The 22,653-nt window shown below is 35.3% G+C and overlaps 1 protein-coding gene across 1 annotated transcript in view; it reads right to left on the bottom strand.

Moving 5' to 3' along the window:
- The window catches only part of MEI4 (meiotic double-stranded break formation protein 4), a 212,086-nt gene that overhangs the window by 144,091 nt on the left and 45,342 nt on the right, over positions 1-22,653 (bottom strand). The window contains exon 3 of the mRNA XM_006143412.3: positions 8,443-8,978. Coding sequence (XP_006143474.1) covers positions 8,443-8,978 — 536 coding nt within the window. The remainder of the gene's footprint in view (positions 1-8,442; positions 8,979-22,653) is intronic.

Here is a 22,653-nt window from a genome sequence, read left to right as displayed (position 1 = left end):
GAAGAAATAAAAAGGAAAGAAAAGTCATCCAAATTGGAAAAGAAGAAATAAAATCATCTCTGTTTGGAGATAGCATGATCATATACATTAAAACAAACATAGACTCAACAAGAAACTCTTAGAACAAATAAATTTAGTAAAGTTTCAGAATATAAAATCAACATACAAAATCACTCATGCTTCTATATACATATTATCCAAAAAGAAATTTAAGAAAACAATTCCTATTCACAAGAAAAATAACAAAATATTTAGAAATAAACTTAAGCAATGAAGTAAAGGACTGTACACTGTAAATTGTAAGACACTGATGAAGGGAATTAAAAAAAAAAAAACAAAGATATGGAAGAGCATCTCTATTTATGAATTGGAAGAATTAATATTGTTAAAATGTGTATACTAGGCCAGTTCTGTAGTGAAGTGGTTCTGTGCTGTTGAATTGAGAGCTGGTTCCCACATGGCCAGCTGCGGTTAGAATCCCAGCTTCACCAGCTTGAAAAGCATAGCAAGCATCTGTGCATGCATTCTCAAACTCCTAACCAGAAGAGATATGAATGAAAAAGGATTGCATCATGATAACACTCCACTGTGGGATGTTTTTATCTCACCTATCTCTCTGTCTCTGTGTGTCTCTGGTGACCATGCTTATTCTCTGGCGATAAAAAAAGGTGCATACTTAAAGAAATCTACATGTCTACAGCAACCTTTATCAAAACCTCAATTGAATTCTCTACAGAAATATGAAAACTTTGAAGGAAGAAAAAGAGATTGATATATGTTAGCAGGTGGTAAACCAGAGAATACTTGGTAGGCAGAGCTGAGTTGGGAAGGTTCATATATGAATTGTGTGCTGAGTGTTTGTTTTTCAAGTTTGAGGAGTCAACATGAAATATCTCCTCAAAAAATATTTAAAACCATACTGTCTCTGTTATTATAGAGTCACAAACAAAATTGTGACAAATATTTTCAAAGTTACCTCTAAAATTCAGTTTTTTGAAATTTTGATAATTATCTACTAACAGTCAAGAACTATGGAATATGAGCAAAACTTTTTGATATGTAAAGTAAATGTGGTAAATGTAGATAAATAAATAAGTAATAATAATAATAATAATTTTAAAAAAAGAACTAGCATGGCCTCTGGGAACTCTGAAAATTCTTGGCTGGTAAAAAGAAAAAACTTATAGTAAGTAATACAATAGACTTGTATTCTCAACCAGTTGCTGAGGCTAAAATTCCATGTTTGTCATCAAAGAAATTATTTCTTTTTAAAATTCTGGATCTAGGGAACCAGCAGTTAGCGTAATGGCTATGTCGCTGGACTCCCACGTAGTCGACCGCGGTTCGTGTCCCGGACCCAGTGGCTTAAAACTCACGCCGGGCGCGTGTGCGTGTGTGCCCAAGATCCTGAGAGGAGAATGGGAGAAGGGACTGTGGCATGACCATCCCCCCAGGGGGTGATTTCTCGCTTTCTGTCTCTATGTCTCTCTCTGTCTGTCTGGCGAGCGCACGCGCCCTATAGCGAAAATCCCTCCAAAAAAAAAAAAAAATTCTGGCTCTATATTACTTTGTTTAGTGATACTATATCTTTACACAAATATGGTATTATTTAAATGCCCACTGGGTTCAAATGAAATTCTAAATTAATACAATAGTGGTGGAGCGCTTTTAAGTCTTTAATACATTCTATTTCATATGGCTGTTGTTAGGAAAAACTGCATTTCAAAATTTTGATAAAATTTTCACTTTTCCTTATTTTATTTTATATGTGCCATTTACACTTATTTATAGGCCAACCAAAGGCAATATTAAATTAAATTTGAGATCTCCACAGAAAAGGCATTTTAAAGTGTTACTGAGTGAAGTCATTCAAACAGTTCTTCGTTTCTCTATGTAGTTCTTTTATGTTTAAAAATATGAGGATAGATAAGGTATGAAAATTGAAGTTTAGCCTATGATTGTCAGACACTTCACTGTGACCTACATCTCTTTTTGATCTTTAAGAATGGCAAATTTACTTAAATTGCTCTTTTAAAAATTCATTTCATCATTTAACATCCTTTGTTCTCTGGTATACAGACATTGTTTAGATACTCATATATCTTCCAAAAATTAGATTCAAGATCAAGATTTTAATATTGTATTTTGGTGATAAGTTATGAATGCATATCATTTTAGCAGGTACATTACAAACATAATTAAATTACTTTTCAACAAAAAAGAAATATGAAAAAAAATTTAAATTCATATGGAACCATAGAAGACTCCAAAGAACCAAAGCAATCTTGAACAAGAAGAAAAAAGGTGGAAACACAATGTTTCCTGATTTCTAAATACATTGCAAAGCCATGGTAATAAAAAGCAGTATAGAACCTGTAATATAGGCATATAGACCAATGGAATAAAACAGAAAGCTAAGACATATATTCACAGATCCATCATCAACTTATCTTTGATATATATTCACAGATCTATCATCAACTTATCTTTGATATATATTCACAGATATATCATCAATTCTTCTAGGCATGTCAATAATACAAAATGGAGAAAAGAGAATTTCCAACAAATGGTGTTTGAGAAAATACATATCCACAGAAAAATCAAAGAAAAAATAAACAGAATACTTATCTGAAATCATACACAAAGGTCAATGCAAAATATATTAAAATCCTAAAACTACTACATAAAATTACTGGAAGAAAACATAGGAGAAAAGATTCTTGATATTGGTTTGAGCAATGATTTAGATATGGCATCAAAAGCACAAGCAACAAAAGCAAAAATAGTTAAACAGAACTGCATGAAACTCAAAAGGTTTTCCACAAAAAAAGAAACAATCAACAGAGTAAAAAGGAAATCTACAGAATGGGAAAAATTATTTAAAAACCATATATCTGATAAAAGGGTTAATAATACAAAATATGTAAGAAATGTGAACAACTCAGTAGTACAGCATGTATTCCTCTGGAGGCTCTATGGGAGAATATATTTCCTTTCCTTTCCAGTATGCATTCTTTGGCTCATTCTTCATAGGTAGCATCTTTAATTTCTCTCTGATTTGGACACTGACTCTTGCTTTCCTCTTTCATTGCTAAGGACCTTGTGAGTATGCAAAGCCCACCAAATCAGTCCAGAATAAAGCCTCAAGGTCAATTGATTAACAATCTTAATTCCCCCACACTCTACCTCCTTGTAAAATAATATAACATGATCACAGGTTCAAGGAATTAGAATATGGAAATCATAACAGCAGGTGGTGTGATATTTAAGGTGCTATAACCCACATGGTCAACTCCATAGTTCAAGCCCAGAATCCAGTAGCTTGAAAAGCACACTGGGTGCATTTGCCTGTGTGCCTATATCCCAAAAGGAGAAGAGAGGAGAAGTGATTGTGTCATGGCCATCTCCCCTAAGATGTGATTTCTCACTTTCCTTCTCTCTCTGACTCTGTCTCTCTCTGGTGAATACACACACCCTATGGCAAAAACCTGAAAAAAAAAAAAAGAGAGAGAGAGAGAGAGAGAAAGAAAAGAATATGGAAACCTTTTGGAGAGGGCCATTATTCAGTCTACCATAATAATGAAATATTGTACTTTATGTATGTTGTTTTTATTGTCAGAGGATGTGTGAACATCCCAGAGAAAAACAGAAAAGGAAGGAGAAAGGGAAATCACCCACTAATAGGGCATGCTCGCACCACTATCCCTTCTTCTCTGTCGATCCTGTGAGCATCTTTTTAGGCACACATGTGCATATACTGGCATATTATTTCAAGATGTTGAAGACATTATTTATACCATGGTTGGCCACATAGGATCCAGCTCCCTTAATGCTAGTCTACAGGGCCAGCCCAAAAGATTTTAATTTGATGTCCACTTTGATGTCAATTTTTATCTTTAATTCCAAAGCTAATATTTTCAAGAGTTGTTTCTTGAATAAAAAGAATAAGAAATCAGAGGAGAAAGTTTTCTAAGTAAATCACTATTACATGTCCAAGATTTAGCAACATAGACTAACTACCTAAAAGCTCAATTTTAACTATAGATTTTAATATTTAACTTAAAATAATCATCCCCCAGCTTTTAAAAACAAATGAAAAATTTTAAACAAAATATGCTTAAATCTAAATACCATAGACATTCTGGCATTAAATTTCTGCAATAGTATCATAATAGTATCATAGTATCATATTATGGCCTGTAAAGAAACAAGTGACAGTACAGTGCTAGCATTAGCTTCTGTTAATTGTTCATTAGCAATAATGAAATAAACACGTTTGAAGTCTGAAATATAGGAAAGGTTAGGATGTCAGTCAAAGGGCACTTAAAAGGTGAACACCCCTGACCTAGCAAGTACAGAGAATAACAGTGAAAGTGCAACAGTAGGGCTTGCAAGTAAAGGATAGTTCAACTCCAATTTCAGTCAAGATAGCTTCTCAGACCCCACCTACTTTCACTCCAGAGAAGACTTTCTTCAGAACCTTGTAAATCATCTGTTTTCAAGGCAAATAATTTCTCCATTGATTCAACATATCACTATAGAGTAAAACTTCCAAAATTATACTAACAGTTATCCTAAAAATGGAAAACAGATATTGGTTTGAGACAATTCCTAATTTATTTATTATTAAGTAAATACAATGTAAATTTCCTAAAGCAGCACAAAAACAAATATGATTTATATATATCTGAGGAAACGTAAATCATAGACAAATAGTTCTCAATATACAATGGTGTTTCATCCTAATACACCCATTGTAAGTTGCAAATATCTTAAGTTGAAAATGCATTTAATGCAATTCTCTACCAAACACAATAGCCTAGCCCACTTCAAACACGCTCAGATAGTTCCACACCATCATAAAGTCAAATCATAAACTTATAAAACATCACAAGTCATATCATCCTAAGTTGGGGACCATGTATAATCTCCCCTAAATCTATTATTAATTTCAACCAAGCTAGTATTAGAGAATGATTTAAAACAATTCTCAGAGTATATCATTTCAAACTGCTACCCTTTCAATACACATAACTCTGACAATTTATATTCACAATCATGACCTCTGGATTTTGAAATATACCAAGTTTTATTGATCATTAAAAAAAACCTAAATTTTACAGATTCCTTTGTTCTTTCTCTACTCTCACAGCTTCACTTGATTAGCCAAAAAAAAAAAAAAAGAACTAAATTATGGTCATAATAATTGAATAATTTTACTACTGAACATGTTATGGAGAACATGTTGTTGAAGTTTTTGTTCTATTTAAAATTTGCCTACATGTGAATTAGAGATACATGAACTCCTCTCAGAATACTAAAGTAGTTATAGTGCATCCCTTCCTACCACCTTGGCCAAATATAAATTCACTTTAATGAAACTAATAGTAGGGCTCAAGTTTTTAAGCAATACAACTTCATAAACCCTTTCAATCTACAGGGGAAAAAAAGCTTTTGAAAGAAGTAATTATTTTTCTAAATCCTGACATTTTTGTTTTTGTTTGACTCTACCAATGCAGTATCAGTATAAAATACAATAGGAGATATCTGGTATTTCATGTCAGAATATATTCATTTTTGAGATTGATTTTATGCAATAAAAACTAAGCAAGACAAAAAAACTTTTGTATAAGCAAAACTGAAAATTACTAAAAAGGAATCATTAGTGAGTTTTTCTAAAAAAATGTTTAACTTTGTGAACATTTCTGGATAATGCTAATGAGGATAATAATTATAATGATGACGACAAAAATGACAAATATTTATATAATTTAGTCCAAAATGCTATTGCTGGGTGAAAAATATCCCCAGAAAGAATTATTTTAATATTAATTTATGAGGGACCAGCAGGTGCCATGGTGGTTAAGGTGCTGGACTCCCACATGGCCAACTGTGGTTCAAGTCCTGGACATGGTGGCTTGCTTCCTCACTTTCCCCCCCTTTTCTCTCTCTCTCTCTCTCTCTCTCTGTCTCTCTCTGTTTCTGGTGAGCACACATGCCCTGTAACTTTTAAAAAATAATAATAAATAAATAAAATGAAATAAAAATAATTTTTAAAAATTTAATTTATGAATCATCATCCTAGCTGTAAATGCAGTGAACAATTTTATAATTCTACTTTATCTGAACTTAACAATTACCTTCCAAGAGAGCCATTCATTCACTTGTTCTTCTACTGCTGAGTAATTCCTTAGCAGTGGCTGGCACAAGAGTGAATGGCAAGCAAAACATAAACCAAAGGACCATATATCTGTGCCATTACAAGCCGCTTCTACATAATCCTCTATTTCTATACAATTTCCAAAGCTACTCTTATATTGATGTAAGTCATATCAACTTATGTTCATTAAATACAAGGAACTCTAGAATTAATAATATTTGCATCATCTGGAAACTCATAGAAAGATTATAAATGCAAGTACCTGCAAAATTCCAAGTCACATAAAACCTGCTTTAAGTAGTTTTTTTTCTTAAGAAAAGGAAAAAAATATACAAATTATTAAGGCATACTAAGTATTTGAGGTATTTCTTGATGGCTAAGAAGCAGGATATATAACTCAGATACAACTACAGAAAATCTGATATATAATTCCTGACTGACCGTGTCCCTCAGATAAACATTTCAGTTTCCAGACAGAAAATGCAATTTCTTTCACAAATACAAAAAATTCAATCATAAAGTTTTCAAAAAAATATTGTTCAAATAATTTCTTAATAGAAAAGGAAAGAACAGACATACCTTAATAAATGAGTTTATCAGTTCAAATTTTATCAGAGTTTTGAAAATTCAGATAAAATTTCATTGTACAGACACTTTTGAGTGTTAGATCATGGCACCAAAAACAATAATGATATATCCTAAGAAACAAAGACCCAACAACTTTTTTCTACAGTTAAATATAATGAATAAGGTAGATTTGTCAGTCTCCTCTGTGATGTTTCTAGTGTTCAGTTAAAAGAATTAAAATGTGAAGGCATTTAGAGTTTTTCAAATAAAGCGTCAGATAGTAAAGAAGGTAGAAAATAATATGAAAAAAAAACTATTCAATATATCTCAAATGCCAAACATCCAAAACTTCAGGTTATCTCAATGCCCTTCTTAAAGAAGATCACCTAATCTACCTTTTAAAGACACATCAATAAATAAGTGTTAGATTCCTCAACTTAATAAATTAACCCACACCTTCAGATGGTATCAGAGGCATTATGCCACTTACAAAGAAAAGTCCAAAACAAAAGAAAAACATTCTTTGACTTCAAGGCACTTGTAAGTTAATGCTAGAAAAAGAACAAATATGATATAGTGTTGGTAATCTACCATGAGAAATTTAATACTCACAGAAGTTACAATTTGGGAATCCTTAAGTGTTAGTGATTTTCTGAAAAGCACTGAGAATTTTTTGAACAACAGTAGGTAAATATAGGCAAAGGAAAATATAAAAAGAGAAGAATCCAAGGATAGTGATAGAAACAAGGAAAGTAATTCAAATTAGAGAACCACAAGGTTAGTCTGACCCAGTAACACAGTGGTTAAGGAGTATACATCAAAAACCAGATCCCACATGTCTCACAGTTCAAATCTCAGTCTTGCTGGCTTGAAAAACAAACCAGGCACTAGGATTTGTTTGTCCCAAATCCTGAAAAGGTGGAGAAATGGAGAGAAAAAAATTATAGTATGAACCTTCCTCACTGGCGGGTGCTTTCTCTCTCTCTCTGGAAAGCACATGCCCACTGGCAGAGATAGAGAGTAGTTTCTGTGAATAGCCCCAGCTAGGTACTATTTTATAGTATGTTCATTCTACTCACTGAGGTTTATGCCTAAAGTCAGACATGGGTTCTTGTGTATGTATGTATCAGCTGTGCTTGCTATTGCAAATATTTAGACAAATTAAGTTCATTAGCAGATCAATTAAATGGGGGGGAAAGGCATAGAAAGCAATCATGGATACCAGAGACAATGGGAGGAGGGTTGGACAGGGCAGAGGGTTACGGATAGGGAATCAAGGATGGCAAAAACAAACAAACAAACAAACAAACAAACAAAAAACAAAAAAAAACCCGCAAAATATACAAGACATAAGAAATGAAAAATTGTTTGTTGATAACACGTATGTTGATGTGCTTGATTGAGCCAACAGACAGTGTATTTTGGTTGAAAAATTCAGTTTGTATACTGTAATGATGTATAGCATATTAGTGTTAAAAAAAGAAAAATAAATTAATAAAAAAAATTTTAAAAAAAGAACTATTGTATAGCAATCAGAGGTCAGGAATGGAGACATGATAGCAGATGAGAACTGCAGACAACTGCAAAAGAAGGCTCATCTAGAGACTTTTTGAGCCACAAGTCTATGGGATACTAATAGATATTACCCAAAGATAGCATTTACTAAAATTATTGACATTTTATTTCAAGAATATGAAGGATTTATTACTTACCCGGTTTATGTGGTTGTTTCCTAATATAACCTGTAGTAAGGTTTTCTCAAATTCTTCTAACTTCTTAGAACACTTTTTAAAAATATGATTAGATAAATTACAATCACTCATCAGTCTAGCTAAAGTACCAACAGCTTCTGTCCAAAAGCTTGAAAGAGGAAGCTTAACATTACGGTAAAAAATGATCAGGCCATCCAACAACTGAAAAACAGAATCAGAGATCATGGAAGAGTCTCTTTCAAAGTGAGCTAAGCCTGTTTTCAGACTACCTGATTCTGTCAAGTTCTTCAGTTCAAATAGATGTTGCAAGAACTGCAAGTGAGAAGACAGAGGATTTTCTGAGGTAGCACCAGATCTTTTCAGAAGAGGCAATGGTGGAAAGGGTGTTGGAGTGCAGCTCTCTGTAAAATGCTGGGACAGCTCTAAAGGTTCCATTCTCTGATCATTTGATAAATCACACCCAGAATCGTCCATCAAAGTTAATGTATTTTCAGAACTTTCAGGGTTCTGATACTGCAACTGGGCAGATAAGTTTCCTAAAACAAAATGGAGAAGAGTTACCTTCCTATAGCTAAAGGTTCTTCATATAAAAATTAGACATTGATTTTTCTAACTTAAAATACTAAATGAGGAATATAAATATATGTCAAATGTTTAACAAGCAATAATGTAAAAACTGAGCAGAGAAAAAAGTGTAAGAGAAATTTCCTAGGCTAACTGTATTTTCAAGTCACTACCCCTTTCAATTCATGCCATGCTTGAAAAATACAGAGACTAATACAAGAACTAAAAGAGGTCACAGTCTGGTAGAGTTTCCAACAGGTAACTACAAAGCAATAAGGTATACCCAGACACAGAGATTTATTTAGGACACTGTGAAAATAGAAGGGCCATTGAACAGCTCAGTGTGGTTAAATTAGTACAACCTGGAAGAGATGATGCTGGTACTACTTATAAACATAAGTAATAATTCAAAGTTAAAGTTAGGGAAAAAGCAAGAAAATTACATACTCCAAAAGAGTAAGTACAAAATCACAGATAAGGGGGAACCAGCAGTTAGCGTAATGGCTATGTCGCTGGACTCCCACGTAGTCGACTGCGGTTCGTGTCCCGGACCCGGTGGCTTAAAAAACTCATGCCGGGCGCGTGTGTGTGCGTGCCCAAGATCCCGAGAGGAGAATGGAGGAGAAGGGATTGCGGCGTGACCATCCCCCCTGGGGGGTGATTTCTCGCTTTCTGTCTCTATGTCTCTCTCTGTCTGTCTGGCGAGCGCACGCGCCCTACAGTGAAAATCTCTCAAAAAAAAAAAAAAAAAAAAGATCCACAGTAGTTTGATATTGCTTTCACAGAAAAAATGAGTCATGAGATTAAGATGGATTCATATGTAGAGGTCAGATCATAAAAGCCCTTATTAGACATATTAGGAACCTGAGGATTTATCCTGCATAGAACAGAGTGAATTTACAACTAGAATAATTTAAAACTCCTATGGGAAAATTATATACATGTGCATGTACAAATATCTATATACAAATATAAATATATGCAGATAACATCTATAGCTCTCTGTATGTATGCAGTATGTGTGTACATATGTGTGTGTGTGTATGTGTGTGTGTGTCTGTGTGCCTGTATATATCCTTGAAACCATGTCTATAACCTCTAAAATTTTCGGATATTGACTGAGAAAATTGTATTTAAAGCTAAACCTAAGGGGGTCAGCAGGTAGTGTGAAGGTTAAGGCACTGGACCCCACATGGTCAACCACATGGTTCATGTCCCAGACTGGTGACTCAAAAATCACTCCAGGTACATATGTGTGAATGCCCAAAATCCTTAGGAGATTGGAAGAAAGATTTTGACATGGTCATCTCTCCTACAGGGTGATTTCTCACTTTCCCCTCGTTTTATGTCTCTGTCTGGTAAGTGCACATGCCCCATAACAAAAATAAATAAATAAATAAAGTTAAACCTAATAATTTCAGATCATTCTTTCACAGATATGCTACCATAAATAAAAATAAGGTGGCAGTTGTTTTTTTAAATGAATATCACTACAATGTACAAACAAAATTGAAAAGTTCTTTTTGAACATTCTAAAGAAAAAAATATATATACACACACACATATATATATACACACACACGTGTATGTGTGTGTATATATATATATATATATGTATGTATTTGTTCAAAATATAACAAATATTACTGTCAGCCATGCAGCCCAAATGAGGACAAGAAGGTATAATATCTGAAAGATCAATCTGTTGGCTACAGAAAGGGCAAATTTGAGCAAAATATAATGAAACATTGAAAGGTTAATTATCAAAGATATACAATCACAGTTAGAAGGAATAAGTTCAAGATAACTACTGTACAGCATGTTGACTATATTTCATACGTATATAAACTCTTGAAAATAGAGATTGAATATTAAGTGGTCTCTCCACAAAGGTAACTATATGAGGTAATGAATGCATTTGTTGTTAGCTATATTTAACTATTCCACCAAGTATATACACTGCAAAATGAAATGTTCTATGCAACAACTACTTACAATTGTATCTGTCAAATGAAAAATAAAATAAAATGCACCTCTATTAGTCTGAGTATCAAGTAATAAAAGCAATGAACCAAGCAGTTGTAGTAGAAGGAAAAGAAAGAGATTGACTAGAGAAATAAATATAAAATATTAAAATATAATCTGGAAGCCAGTTTTTTGACTGGATAGAGGCAATGCAGTAGCAGTAGGAATGAATGCATTCACTGGTTCATTTCTGAAGTCCTTTACTTAACAGTGGTATTAGAAGACAGATGTTTCTAGTCTAAAGAAGCAGAGTGCTACAGCTTACTAATGCTATGACAGAGCTATTCTCATCTTTAATATTTACAATGAACTATGATGAACTCATCCGCAATTTACACCAAACCACAACAATTATGCAGACAGAATGAAAAAAGTCATATAGAGAAGTAGGTAGATAAACAAGATGAACACGATTATTGCAATAATTATTTAACATGTCTAAGAAAACTAACAAAAGTCCAGATTTTTTTCATAGCATCTACTACCTCTTGCAAGTATTTACCAATTTACTGATTCTCCTATCTATCCTCAGTGGTAACAACTTTGACGATTACAATCAGTATTTACATTGAAAATAAACACTTGCATATTGGAAAACACTCATTGCCTAATAAATCAAATAATATGGGACTTGGGACCAGCCGTTAGCATAATGGCTATGTTGTTGGACTCCCATATAGTCAACCATGGTTCAAGTCCTGGACCTGGTGGATTAAACTCATGCTAAGCGGCACATGTGTGTGCATGCCCAAGATCCTTGGAGGAGAATGGAGGAGAAGGGATCGTGGCATGGCCATCCCCCCTGGGGGGGGTGATTTCTCACTTCCTGTCTCTCTGTCTCTCTCTGTCTTTCTGGCAAGTGCACGTGCCCTTCAGCAAAAACCTCTCAAAAAAAATATAATAAAGCCAAAGCATCTACAGTATTCTACATCCCCTTCTGACACTGGATCTAGACTGTCTATTCCACTTTGCTGAGCCTTTAACCCTTCTATTTTCTTTCTGTTTTTAAGTCTCATCTTAAACTTGTCATTTCAGAGTGGATCTAAAGCATACTCAAAAAAATAGAGCTAGTATTTCCCTGTCACACATCCTGCCTGAGAAATGCCTACCCCTGGATCAATAGTAAATATGTTTTCAGGTGCCTTCAAAAATATTTACATGGATGTCAATTCTTAATGACTTTTCTCACTCATTTCTATAGTCCTTACCTTACCCAAGAAATGAAACCTATAAAACCAACTGTCTAAAGGGCATCTTTTTCTACATCCCCTGCAAGCTCCATGAATTTTATATTTATAAAACTGAACAAATCATTTTCATGCATCACACTCTCAAATACATAACTCATATCTGTCCAACATTGCAGCTAGTATAATTACCATCCCTCCTGTCACTAGTCTCAGGGTGAGGGATGATCCTTGGCTCCTTTCTCTTCTACTCTTTCTGTATAAGAATATACCATGTTAGGTTGATTCAACCTTCTACACATGTATTAATCAGGGTTTTCTTGATAACCAGAACCAGTAGGGGACACGGACACACACACACATGCGCACATATACACACACACACAATTTTTATAAAAATTGCCTTGAGTGATTACAGATGCTGGAAAGTCTCAAAATTTGCACTTGGCAAGCTGGAGACCTAGGAAAGCCAAGGGTGAAAATTCCAGTCTGAAAGCCAGCAGACTTAAGACTCAAAAAGAACTGATTTTTCTAATGGATTCTGAAAAGACCCATGTCCCAATTCAAGATAGTCAGAAAGAGTTTCCTCTTACTGGAGAAAAGGTTGGACTTTGGTTCTATCAGGTCTTCAATGGACTGGATGAGGCCAACCCATATTAGAAAGAGAACTTTGCTTTTATTCAGTCTACCAATTCAAATAATCTCATGAAAAAAAACACACTCACTGACACAGAACATTGACTAAATATCTGGACACCCCATGGTCCCATCAATTTGATAACCTCAAATTACTCATCACAACACATGTGCTGAAACTGTCCCAGTCCTTACTATGCTTCAGTTCACACTATGAGCATCTCTTGAACTGATTAATTCAATACTCTCATTGGCTGATCTACCTGCCTCTGTCCTTTAGACCACCTTCTGGACTAGCCTGAGGATCACCTTACTCATGTACTAGTCACAGGACTTCTATCCTTAAAATCTTTCATGGCTTCCATTACAGGATGGAGTCCTATACATTCCTCATCTTGGTTCATTTTTCACTGTGTGGCCCCTACCCTTTTCTCTAGCATTATCTCCACACTTTTATTTACATGAAATCAATATTACACTACTTATAGTTCACTAAAACATGCCACACTAATTCATACAATTGTGCATTCACACCAGTTGTTCCTCCATCTGATGTTTTGTTTTATTTTGTTTTTTAACTTTATCCTTTTATAAGAGAGAGAGGCATCCTCAATGGGGTATCTCTATGCCATGATCCTTCTGCCTTAGCCTCCCAACTTCCAGAATCACAGACATATTACCTCTCGTGTGACTTTAGCATTGCATGGTGATGCCCTATTGCTGTGCTATCATGACTAGGCCAGTGTCTGGTATGTCTTTATGTTATAACTCAGATATGCCCTGATTCTTCACCCCAGTTTCAAACCCTTTGTGAAATCTTCCCGGCTCAAACTAGGCTATGAAAACCACCTCTCTCTGGACTATATTGTACCTTATACACACTTTTATTATACCTATCAATCTTTTTTGAATGTATTAGTGACTCTGTATTAGAAATGAGAAATTTGGAGGGACCAGCAGATGGCATAATGGTTACGCTAGACTCCTACGTAGTCAACTGTGGTTTGAGTCCTGGAGCTGGTGGCTTAAAATTTACGCCAGGTCCATGTGCATGCATGCCCAAAATGCCAAGAGGAGAATGGAGGAGAAGAGACTATGGTGTGATCATCCCCCTAGGAAGTGATTTCTTGCTTTCTGTCTCTTTGTGTCTGTCTGGCAAGCACATATGCCCTATAACAAAAATCTCTCTAGAAAAAGAGAGAAATTTTTGAGGGCAGACACAGAAGTTTTTGATGTGGGTATTTCTATTTTTTGATGCCTGTCCTCTTATGTTCCTATGTGACTGCTGGTCTGAATCCTTGTTCAATGCATATATACACACACATACACACATACACACATACACACACACACACACACACACACAGAGCGCACAGAGATAGACATACATATAGATACATACACACACATACACAAGTATTTACAATTAATACATATTAACAAAAGGTGGTATTAAATAACATCTCTTCAAATACAGTGAAATATCATCACAGGTATATATAATTTGTCGCTACCAATTATAATTTCTTGGCATTAATAATAATCATTCTCATACTGATGCACTGAATTATTTAAAAGTAATGTTTATGCCACCTGGTGGTCAAACAGAAAATGCTATGTATTCTTCTGTTGAGTTTTAATTTAGAGCAACTGTTTGACTTCTGCCTCTAAAAGGATATATTTCAGCATATTGCAAGTCATGTTTAGAAATACTGACAAAGAAAAGGCTTAAATTGCATTTAATCCCATTCTAACAATCTACATCATAATTTTTATTTTGAGGAGACTAAAGGAGACAGGATTATCTAATATATGAGATTATAAACTAATGGAATGGTTTGTCTTACTGAACTGCCTTCACTACATGAGGTTCACAAATGAAATAGTTTATTTGTTGGTTAATTTGGTTCTAAAATACTTAACAGTACAATTTTCCCTCTCTTTAGCTGCTGAAACTGAGCTATCCTGGCTGTCCCTTTTTCTCCTAAGCCATCCTCTGACTCCCAGATGCAAGCCAATGTCATTGTTATGCTTTTGACTTTCTCCCCCCAAACCAGCTTCCTAAATAACTGCATCTTTTTCCCATAGCTGCAGAAAATTCCTTTAGGATGATTCTAAAATCTATATTTCAATCTCTATGTGTCTCTCAAACTCAGGTCACTAGGTTCCTTCACTCGCTACTATCTCAAGATGACTTGATTTCAGCACTTGAAACATTGTATGTTCAGAACAAATCACCATCTTCACTTACACTTGGTACAATTTCTTGAAAGATTGTGCTAGTATTTACAATCTCAACGTATGAAATCTGAAAGTTACTTCTTTGACCCTCCTATACATTCCATGTACAAATAACATTGTTTCTGCTTTGCCCTCTGTTCCTTGGAGTCATTAAGTTTGTTCTTACTTTATGGCCTTTGCATTAAACCTTCATTAACCTTCTCTCTGTCTAGAATATTGTCCCCAAACCCAACTCCCAAAGTCTTCAAAACTGGTTCCTCACTATTATTTAAGAATCTACTTAAATGTCATTTCTTCAAAGAGGCCTTCCCTGATTACTGAATCTAAAAAGGCACAAGATCAATCCTCTCTCATCATCCTGTTCTAATTATTTTAATATCACTTATCACTGTCTGATCATTTCCAACTGGTATATCCTATTCTTGTCCTCAAAAATGTGTGATCCATGAGAGACCTGGTCTTCCTAGTTTATTTCCATATTGCAGAGCCTGTAATACTAAGAGCACAATAAATATTTACTCAACAAATAAAAACCTCTTATATTATCACCTCCTTTATTTCCATGCCAAAATAATTACATGTAAGCCCTGAGCTATGACAGTGATGTTCATATCTTCAATCTCTTCCTTTTCCCACATAATTCCAAACATTCCAATTACTCTGCCTAAATTATCTTATCCCCAGAATACTTAAAGGAATAACTTCTGGAGAGCATATTGCTTGGCACATGCATAGCACACATCCAATAAATAGTTGTTTCCCTTCTACTTTCCTGCTAAAAAATCTTCAAAGGCTCCTTGCCGCCTACAGAATAAAGTATGTTTCCCACTGGCTGTCACACTTCTTCATAATAGGGTCCAACCTACTTTTTCATCTTATTTTCCAGAATACCCCTTCACACTCTGTATGCTATGGTCAAGTTAAACATTTTACCAATAGATTTATACTGTTCCCTACTGCCTGAAATACCCTGGTATCCATAGTTCTCTAAATCCTACCCATCCTTCAAGGTAAGAAACTTCCTCCAAAAAGGAAGTATTCTTTAAGACAATACTCAACCTCTCTTCTCTAAACACCAGTGTCCTTCTTTGGATCACAGAGTCTCAATGCATAGACCAAAGTCTCTAAGTTATGCAAACTTATAAAGACCTTACATCTGATTTTCAACATTACCCATACATTAGAGTGACTTTAGTTTTTTTAAGACCCTCAATACCCATGCTTCATGCCAAATTATTTAGAATCTCTGAGCATGGGACCCGGATATCAGTATTTTTCAAAGCTCCCAGGTGATTCCGGTGTGAGAGACAGCATTTTACATTAACTCATGGTTATTCTGCTATTCTTTGGATAGCAGAGAAAAGAGCTATTCCCCATTTGTGCCATCTCCACTCTTACCTTTGTGATTCCCAGAATGTCTTCCTAATTCCTCTCTATGAGTTCATGTTAATTCCAGTTTAATGTTTCAGAGTTCAGTTGGTGCTTCACTCTCTTTCCAGGTTTGCCATTGCCACTCATTTTCTATTTTGCAAAAGTAGGACCTTCTATAGTTGTTCTATCTCACCTTATTCTAAGCCGTTATCTTTCTTGTGTATCACAGGACTCCTACCCAGCAGTCCTGTTTCCAGTCTCATTTACTATCTATTCTTCACACAGCCACAGCCCAAGCAAGAAGTCTAAAACTCCTGCTTAATGCTCACCACACAATTCCCATTGTACTAAAAGTCCTACTCATTAGAACAAGCCCTAATGAGTTGTGATTCCTTCCTCCTCTCTGGCCTCATCTCACCTTCTCCTTTACTCTCTGTTCTGCAGACACACTGGCCTGTTTCTGCTCTCTGATCTTCCTGACTCTGAGACACTTGGATGACTCTGTTCCCTCGGGAGTCAGCTCCAACAACAGACTGGACATTCTGTCCTACCATCCCTGACCCAGCCATAGGCACTCTGTCACTTTCACATGGTTTATTTTCTTCATAGCTTTTAACACTCTCAGAACTTTTCTTGCTCATCAGGTAATTTGTTAATGTCTATCTGTTCCATGGAAATATACATTCTCCAGAAATCTCCAAAAAAAATAAAAGTTTTTGTTGAATAAAGAAATGAATTCATTCATCAGTGAACAAATGAACAAGAATATAGCCCAAGACTAACTATATTATCATGTGTACTATCTTTACATGTGTTTCAGGAGCTCTTGCCTCTCTGACTACACAATAAAAGGTAACAGGTGGGCTGTGTCTTCCTTTCCAATCCTGAGAGTAAAGCACATTTGTGTTAGCAAATATTATACATTTAAGTACTTGCTGATTTCTTTGGCTATTTTAGATGACTCTCAGTACTGTATTGAAAAATATTTTTTAAACTAACTTTCAGTTATCTGTAGTCCTCCAACCCATAAATCACCTAAATTGCATGTTAACTATATCACACTTTAACATGCACAACAAGAAGTCTCCAACTTTAATTCACTTTATGATTCTCTTGCCTTTTAAATCCACTCTCTAAATTTCATCCATCTTATTAGGCACCATGCAATTTGTAAATCTATAACTGTAGGCTTTACCTGTATATGGTCATTGATTTGCCTGGTAAAAAGCCAAGCATGTTTCTGTCTAACTGATATGAATCTGTTTAGATCAAACAGATAGAGATATCAACCTGGAAACTCCTAAGGAGGTGCTCCAAGTCTGATCTGCACGAATAACAAGTTGGCCTTACTCTGAATAGTTTTAAAAGCCTGCCTTATATTGGTTCATGGTTTATGGGTTCTGGTTTCCCGATTTTATTTTATTTCGACATCTGACATATCAAAGTCAGTACATGAAATGGAGACTTTATTAAAAAGCTATTAGAAAGCTCACTGCACAAGCCTAGAATCTCTTTTTTTCTCCTAAAACCTTACTGATAATCCCAGATACCAAGGAAATTGCTCTCTGTGAACAGAGTAAAATATAAAATTCAGACAATCATGGTTATCACTGTATTTTGCTAGTATTGCTTGAAATATACATGATCAGTTCTGCCTTTTGATACACCCTCCTTATGTATTTCAAAATCAATAACAGTTCAAACTATCACCCAGGTAATTGCTAAATGTATCTCTTCATGTAACTTAAGCTCCTCCAAGGGAATAATCTCACAATTCAAGGATACATAAAACATTCCTTAAATTCCCTCTAATCTTCCATGCTGGTGACCAATGATAGTGTTTTTCCCAAGTGCTAAAGTTTGTAATATAAGCCATAATACACACTCGTCATCCTTTTACTGTCAGAGTATTTACCTATTGTTCCCCCAGGATGTTGATCCGGGGGGGGGGGAGATTCTGCTTACCTTACTGACTGAAAGATTCAAAATCACAACTCATATTTTAGAGTTTTTTTTGCCTTATATGAAGGTGTAATCCCAAGAAAAGTCTGACAGTGCATGTTCTAAGTATCAAAACGGAATTATAACATGTCGGCTCATTAAATATATGCTCCCTTTCTCTTCCAGATGATGAAATATTTTATAAAAGACTTTATAAAAAAAATAAGCAATTAAATAGCACAAACATATACCTCTGTTGAATAACAAGTTCTTTTTTCAAATCACCAATTCCAATAAGCTGCATTATTTTTGCTCATTTCAAACTGCACCACACTGGAACTTGATCATTATCCTTATATGCTAGTCCACGCTCTAGTCACCATGCATAGAATATTTCTATCTTCTCCTATCAGACTTTTCTGCCTCCATTTTTTTCCTTCTCCTATATCAAACCCACTACTACATTTTGCACCAACTCTAGTGCACAACCCTTTAATGTCCCCCAGTTATTAGGACAGTAAGGTCCAAGCTTCACAACTTCTGCCCTGTACACACTGCAATCAAAACTCAGGATGTTCTTCCCTTCCTGGGTTATTGAAGTGAAGAACTCCTGCTTTAATGTAAACATCTGCTTACTGAAGTGCTAGTCTTCCATTAAAACTTCACTCACATGCTCACTCTCCTCTGAAACTTTTTCTAATTACGTGACTTTTTCAAACACATATTGAACTCACTACTTATCTATGCATTTGGGTCTTCCATAAGTATATGTGCTACATTTCTCAGCAAAATCGCCAGTGAATAAGTAACCTCCTGGTTATTTTATTTAATGAACAGTCATCAGTTTCTACCTAGCTTGATATCTCAAAATATTATCTTCAGTTGGTCTATTAGATACTACATTTCTCAGGACTCCCCTATATGATAAGCCATTTATTTCTCTTTTTGCCAAATTTTCTTCTCAACAACGGAACTAGCATCCCCTTTGCCAAGCTACACTGTTTCTTGCCCATTCCCTGCAATGGCCTCTTAACTGGTCTCTGCACATTCAGCTAATCTGTCTCAGTGATCTCAATCACAATCTTATTGTGTCACCTATCTGTGGAAAATACCTCAACAATGTTTTTCCAAGTATCTATAGTCTCAGCATGAGATCTAAACACTGAATTGTCTTCAAGCTCTTCAGGTATTTCTAACATACAATCTAGTTTGAAAACCACTACTCTAGTCATATTTACCTCCATACCCCGTGCGCTTATATCTAGAATAGTGTCCCATCCCTTCAAAAGCACCTATCCTGACAGACTACTAATCAGTCTTCAGATCCTAGTCTAAATGCTCCTCCTCAAGAAGATCTCTGACTTTCTAGATCAGATCATATACCTCTGCAATACATTTCCTATATTACCTGTTTATTATATATTAACTATCTGGTTTTTGCCCTTGATTGTAAACTCCAACAAGAAAGCTACATCCGACCTGTCTTACCAGGGTATACTAAACACATAGCATGGTACCAGGAACAAGTGGGTGCTCAGCAATTTCTGCTAAATGAATGCTAAGATGATAAAAGTGATATGAAAACCCAGGGATGAAAAGACTGTTTCATAAAAGTCACACAAATTACTCTTTTCTTTAAAAACTCACAAAACTATCTGAAAATATTGCTAATACCCCTAGACTAACAGGCAATCTTGAAACAGAAAAATATTGTAATTGTCCAATTTTTAATACAAGAATTAGATGCTTTTCATTTCACCATAAATTATTTAAAGTATGACATAATAGGTCATCATATGCCTAAGTATATGAACTAATTATAGGCTTCTTAGGGGGACCAGAATCATTCACACACTACAGTCTGGAGACATATGCATTTCCACACAATTTTTCTTTTTTAAATGTGGCCTGCCAGTAACTCTCCAGATGACAGCTCTTTAAGAACATTACGCATACAGACAAAAGTCATAAAAGTCATAATGCTTAATTCTGCAGAGGCCATTCTCTAGACTAGGAGACAAATAGACACACACACACACACACACACACACACACACACACACACACACACATATTCTTGATTCTGCAAAAGAGGTGTGCCCAAAGAGAACTCAGTAGTCAATCATTATACTTTTAATAATTCTTGGAGTAGTAAAAAGGAGAGCTCAGTCAATTTTCTGCAAACACCTTATTGCTGAGCAAGTGGAACTCATTTCCACTGATTTTACTGTTTGTGATAGACCTGAAAATAAAACCCATTCTCAGGGGTTCTGGTTTTCATAATTTACAAGGTCTAGTTAAAATTACAAAAGCATTGCTTTAGTATATGGTTCATTCACTCATAATTCATTGTAAAAATCAGCAGTCTAGGAAATTAAATAAACTTGACCAAAAGAGAAACATAATATCTTATCATTAAAAAATGAAATTCACACACAATTTTCAGGGAGAAAATAAACCAAGCTAAATATATTCTGCCTCCCTGGAATAGATGATTACACACAGCTTATACTGTATTCAATTTAATTCACCAAATCCATCTTGCGCATCACAATATAAAGCATAAAAGCACTGAAATAATGGCTAAAAGAGTTCACAGGATCAATAAATATGTATGCTCCTGCCATCAAGAAATTCGAGACCAGCAGTTGGCGTAATGGCTATGTAACTGGACTCCCATGTAGTCGACCATGGTTTGAGTCCCAGACCCAGTGGCTTAAACTCATGTTGGGCGCATGTGCATGCATGCCCAAGATCCCAAGAGGAGAATGGAGGAGAAGGGATTGTGATGTGGGCATCCCCCCGGGGGATAATTTCTTGCTTTCTGTCTCTGTCTTTCTTGCTAACACACGCGCCCTATAGCAAAAACCTCTTAAAAAAAATAAAAATGAAAGAAAAGAAATTCGAGGGAAAAAAAAAAAAAAGGCAAGTCAACAGCCAACCCTCCTATATGTCAAACACGAGTGAGTACACATGATACACTAGAGGGTCACAGAGGAATTAGTTCAAACTAGGGAAGAGTCAGAAGATTCGCTATTGCATGAGTTGTGGGGGATCATAGAGCTTTCATTAGGGAGGTCATTTATACCAGAAAGGAGCAAACGCAAGGGCACAGAGCCAGGGGCACAGGCTATAGCTCTGAGCAGAGCTGAAGAAGAGGGCAAGACGTGAAGTTGAAAGGAGATTCTGGGTTCATAATGGAAAGGGACTTCAACAGAACCTTCTAGACAATAGAAATATATTAATTGTTTAAAACATGACCTTAACTGTGGCTTAGGAAAAACTTCAGGGACAAAGAAAAGGGGTGGAAAATAACCCATTATGGGAGCTCCCAGAATAATCAAGGAGGCATGATGTTTTACAGATGAAAAAGATCACAAGGCTCATTACGATGAAGATGAACACTGGAAATTATATGATTAAGAAATTCCAGCAAAAGACTAGAAATCTGAAGAGAACTTTTTATACTAATATAGAGATGGAACAGAGAACGAAAAATCAAGTTTCATTAATGTAGTCCCAAAATAACTGAACAGGATAACATTTAAATTCCTACAAAATTTTCTGAACAATTTACTCCCAAGAGAAGCAGAGTACCAGATCTGTAATATTCTGAGGATCTTTCACTTTTGTTTCTACTGGAATTTGAGAACATGGCAATAATGTCCATCAATAATTTTACTACTGGAAGGAGAAATCTTACACAACACCCTTAAACCTTTGTTCTTCCCTTTCCTACTATTATAAATAAGCTGCTAATACAGCTAGCTCCAGATCTTTGTAAGATAGAATTAAACAATAAATTTTCAATTCCGGGGGATGGGGAGGACTCAAAAAATCTCTTAGGTTCTGCTGCTGAGGAATCAACAGTAATTCCCACCAACTATCAAGGCCAAGGGGGTAAGAACTAGCATTCATTTGTGGTCTGTGTGGCAGAAAGCATCATGCCAAGCACTGTCTATTAAAACTCACTATTACCCTTCATTATCCTCATCACTGTCACCCCCATTTTACAAAGAGTGTCATTGGAGGTAACTGACTTGCCAAAAAGAATTTAGCTGTTGGCAGAGCTAAGAGTCAACCCAAATTTGTCTAACTGAAACCCATGCTCTTTACAGTATGCATTCTTCCTCCAAAATTTGTCTTTAGCAATCCTTCTCCTCCATCAACAATACCATCTGTCCCTTTGTTGGTTCTTTCTTCATTCATTTATGCATGTTAATACCTAAATTAATCATTGAGCACT

Source organism: Tupaia chinensis, unplaced genomic scaffold, assembly GCF_000334495.1.
Source record: "Tupaia chinensis unplaced genomic scaffold, TupChi_1.0 Scaffold000097_1, whole genome shotgun sequence".
Taxonomy (NCBI): domain Eukaryota; kingdom Metazoa; phylum Chordata; class Mammalia; order Scandentia; family Tupaiidae; genus Tupaia; species Tupaia belangeri.
The sequence above is the reverse complement of the archived record's forward strand: the minus strand, read 5'-3'. Positions and strand labels throughout refer to the sequence as shown.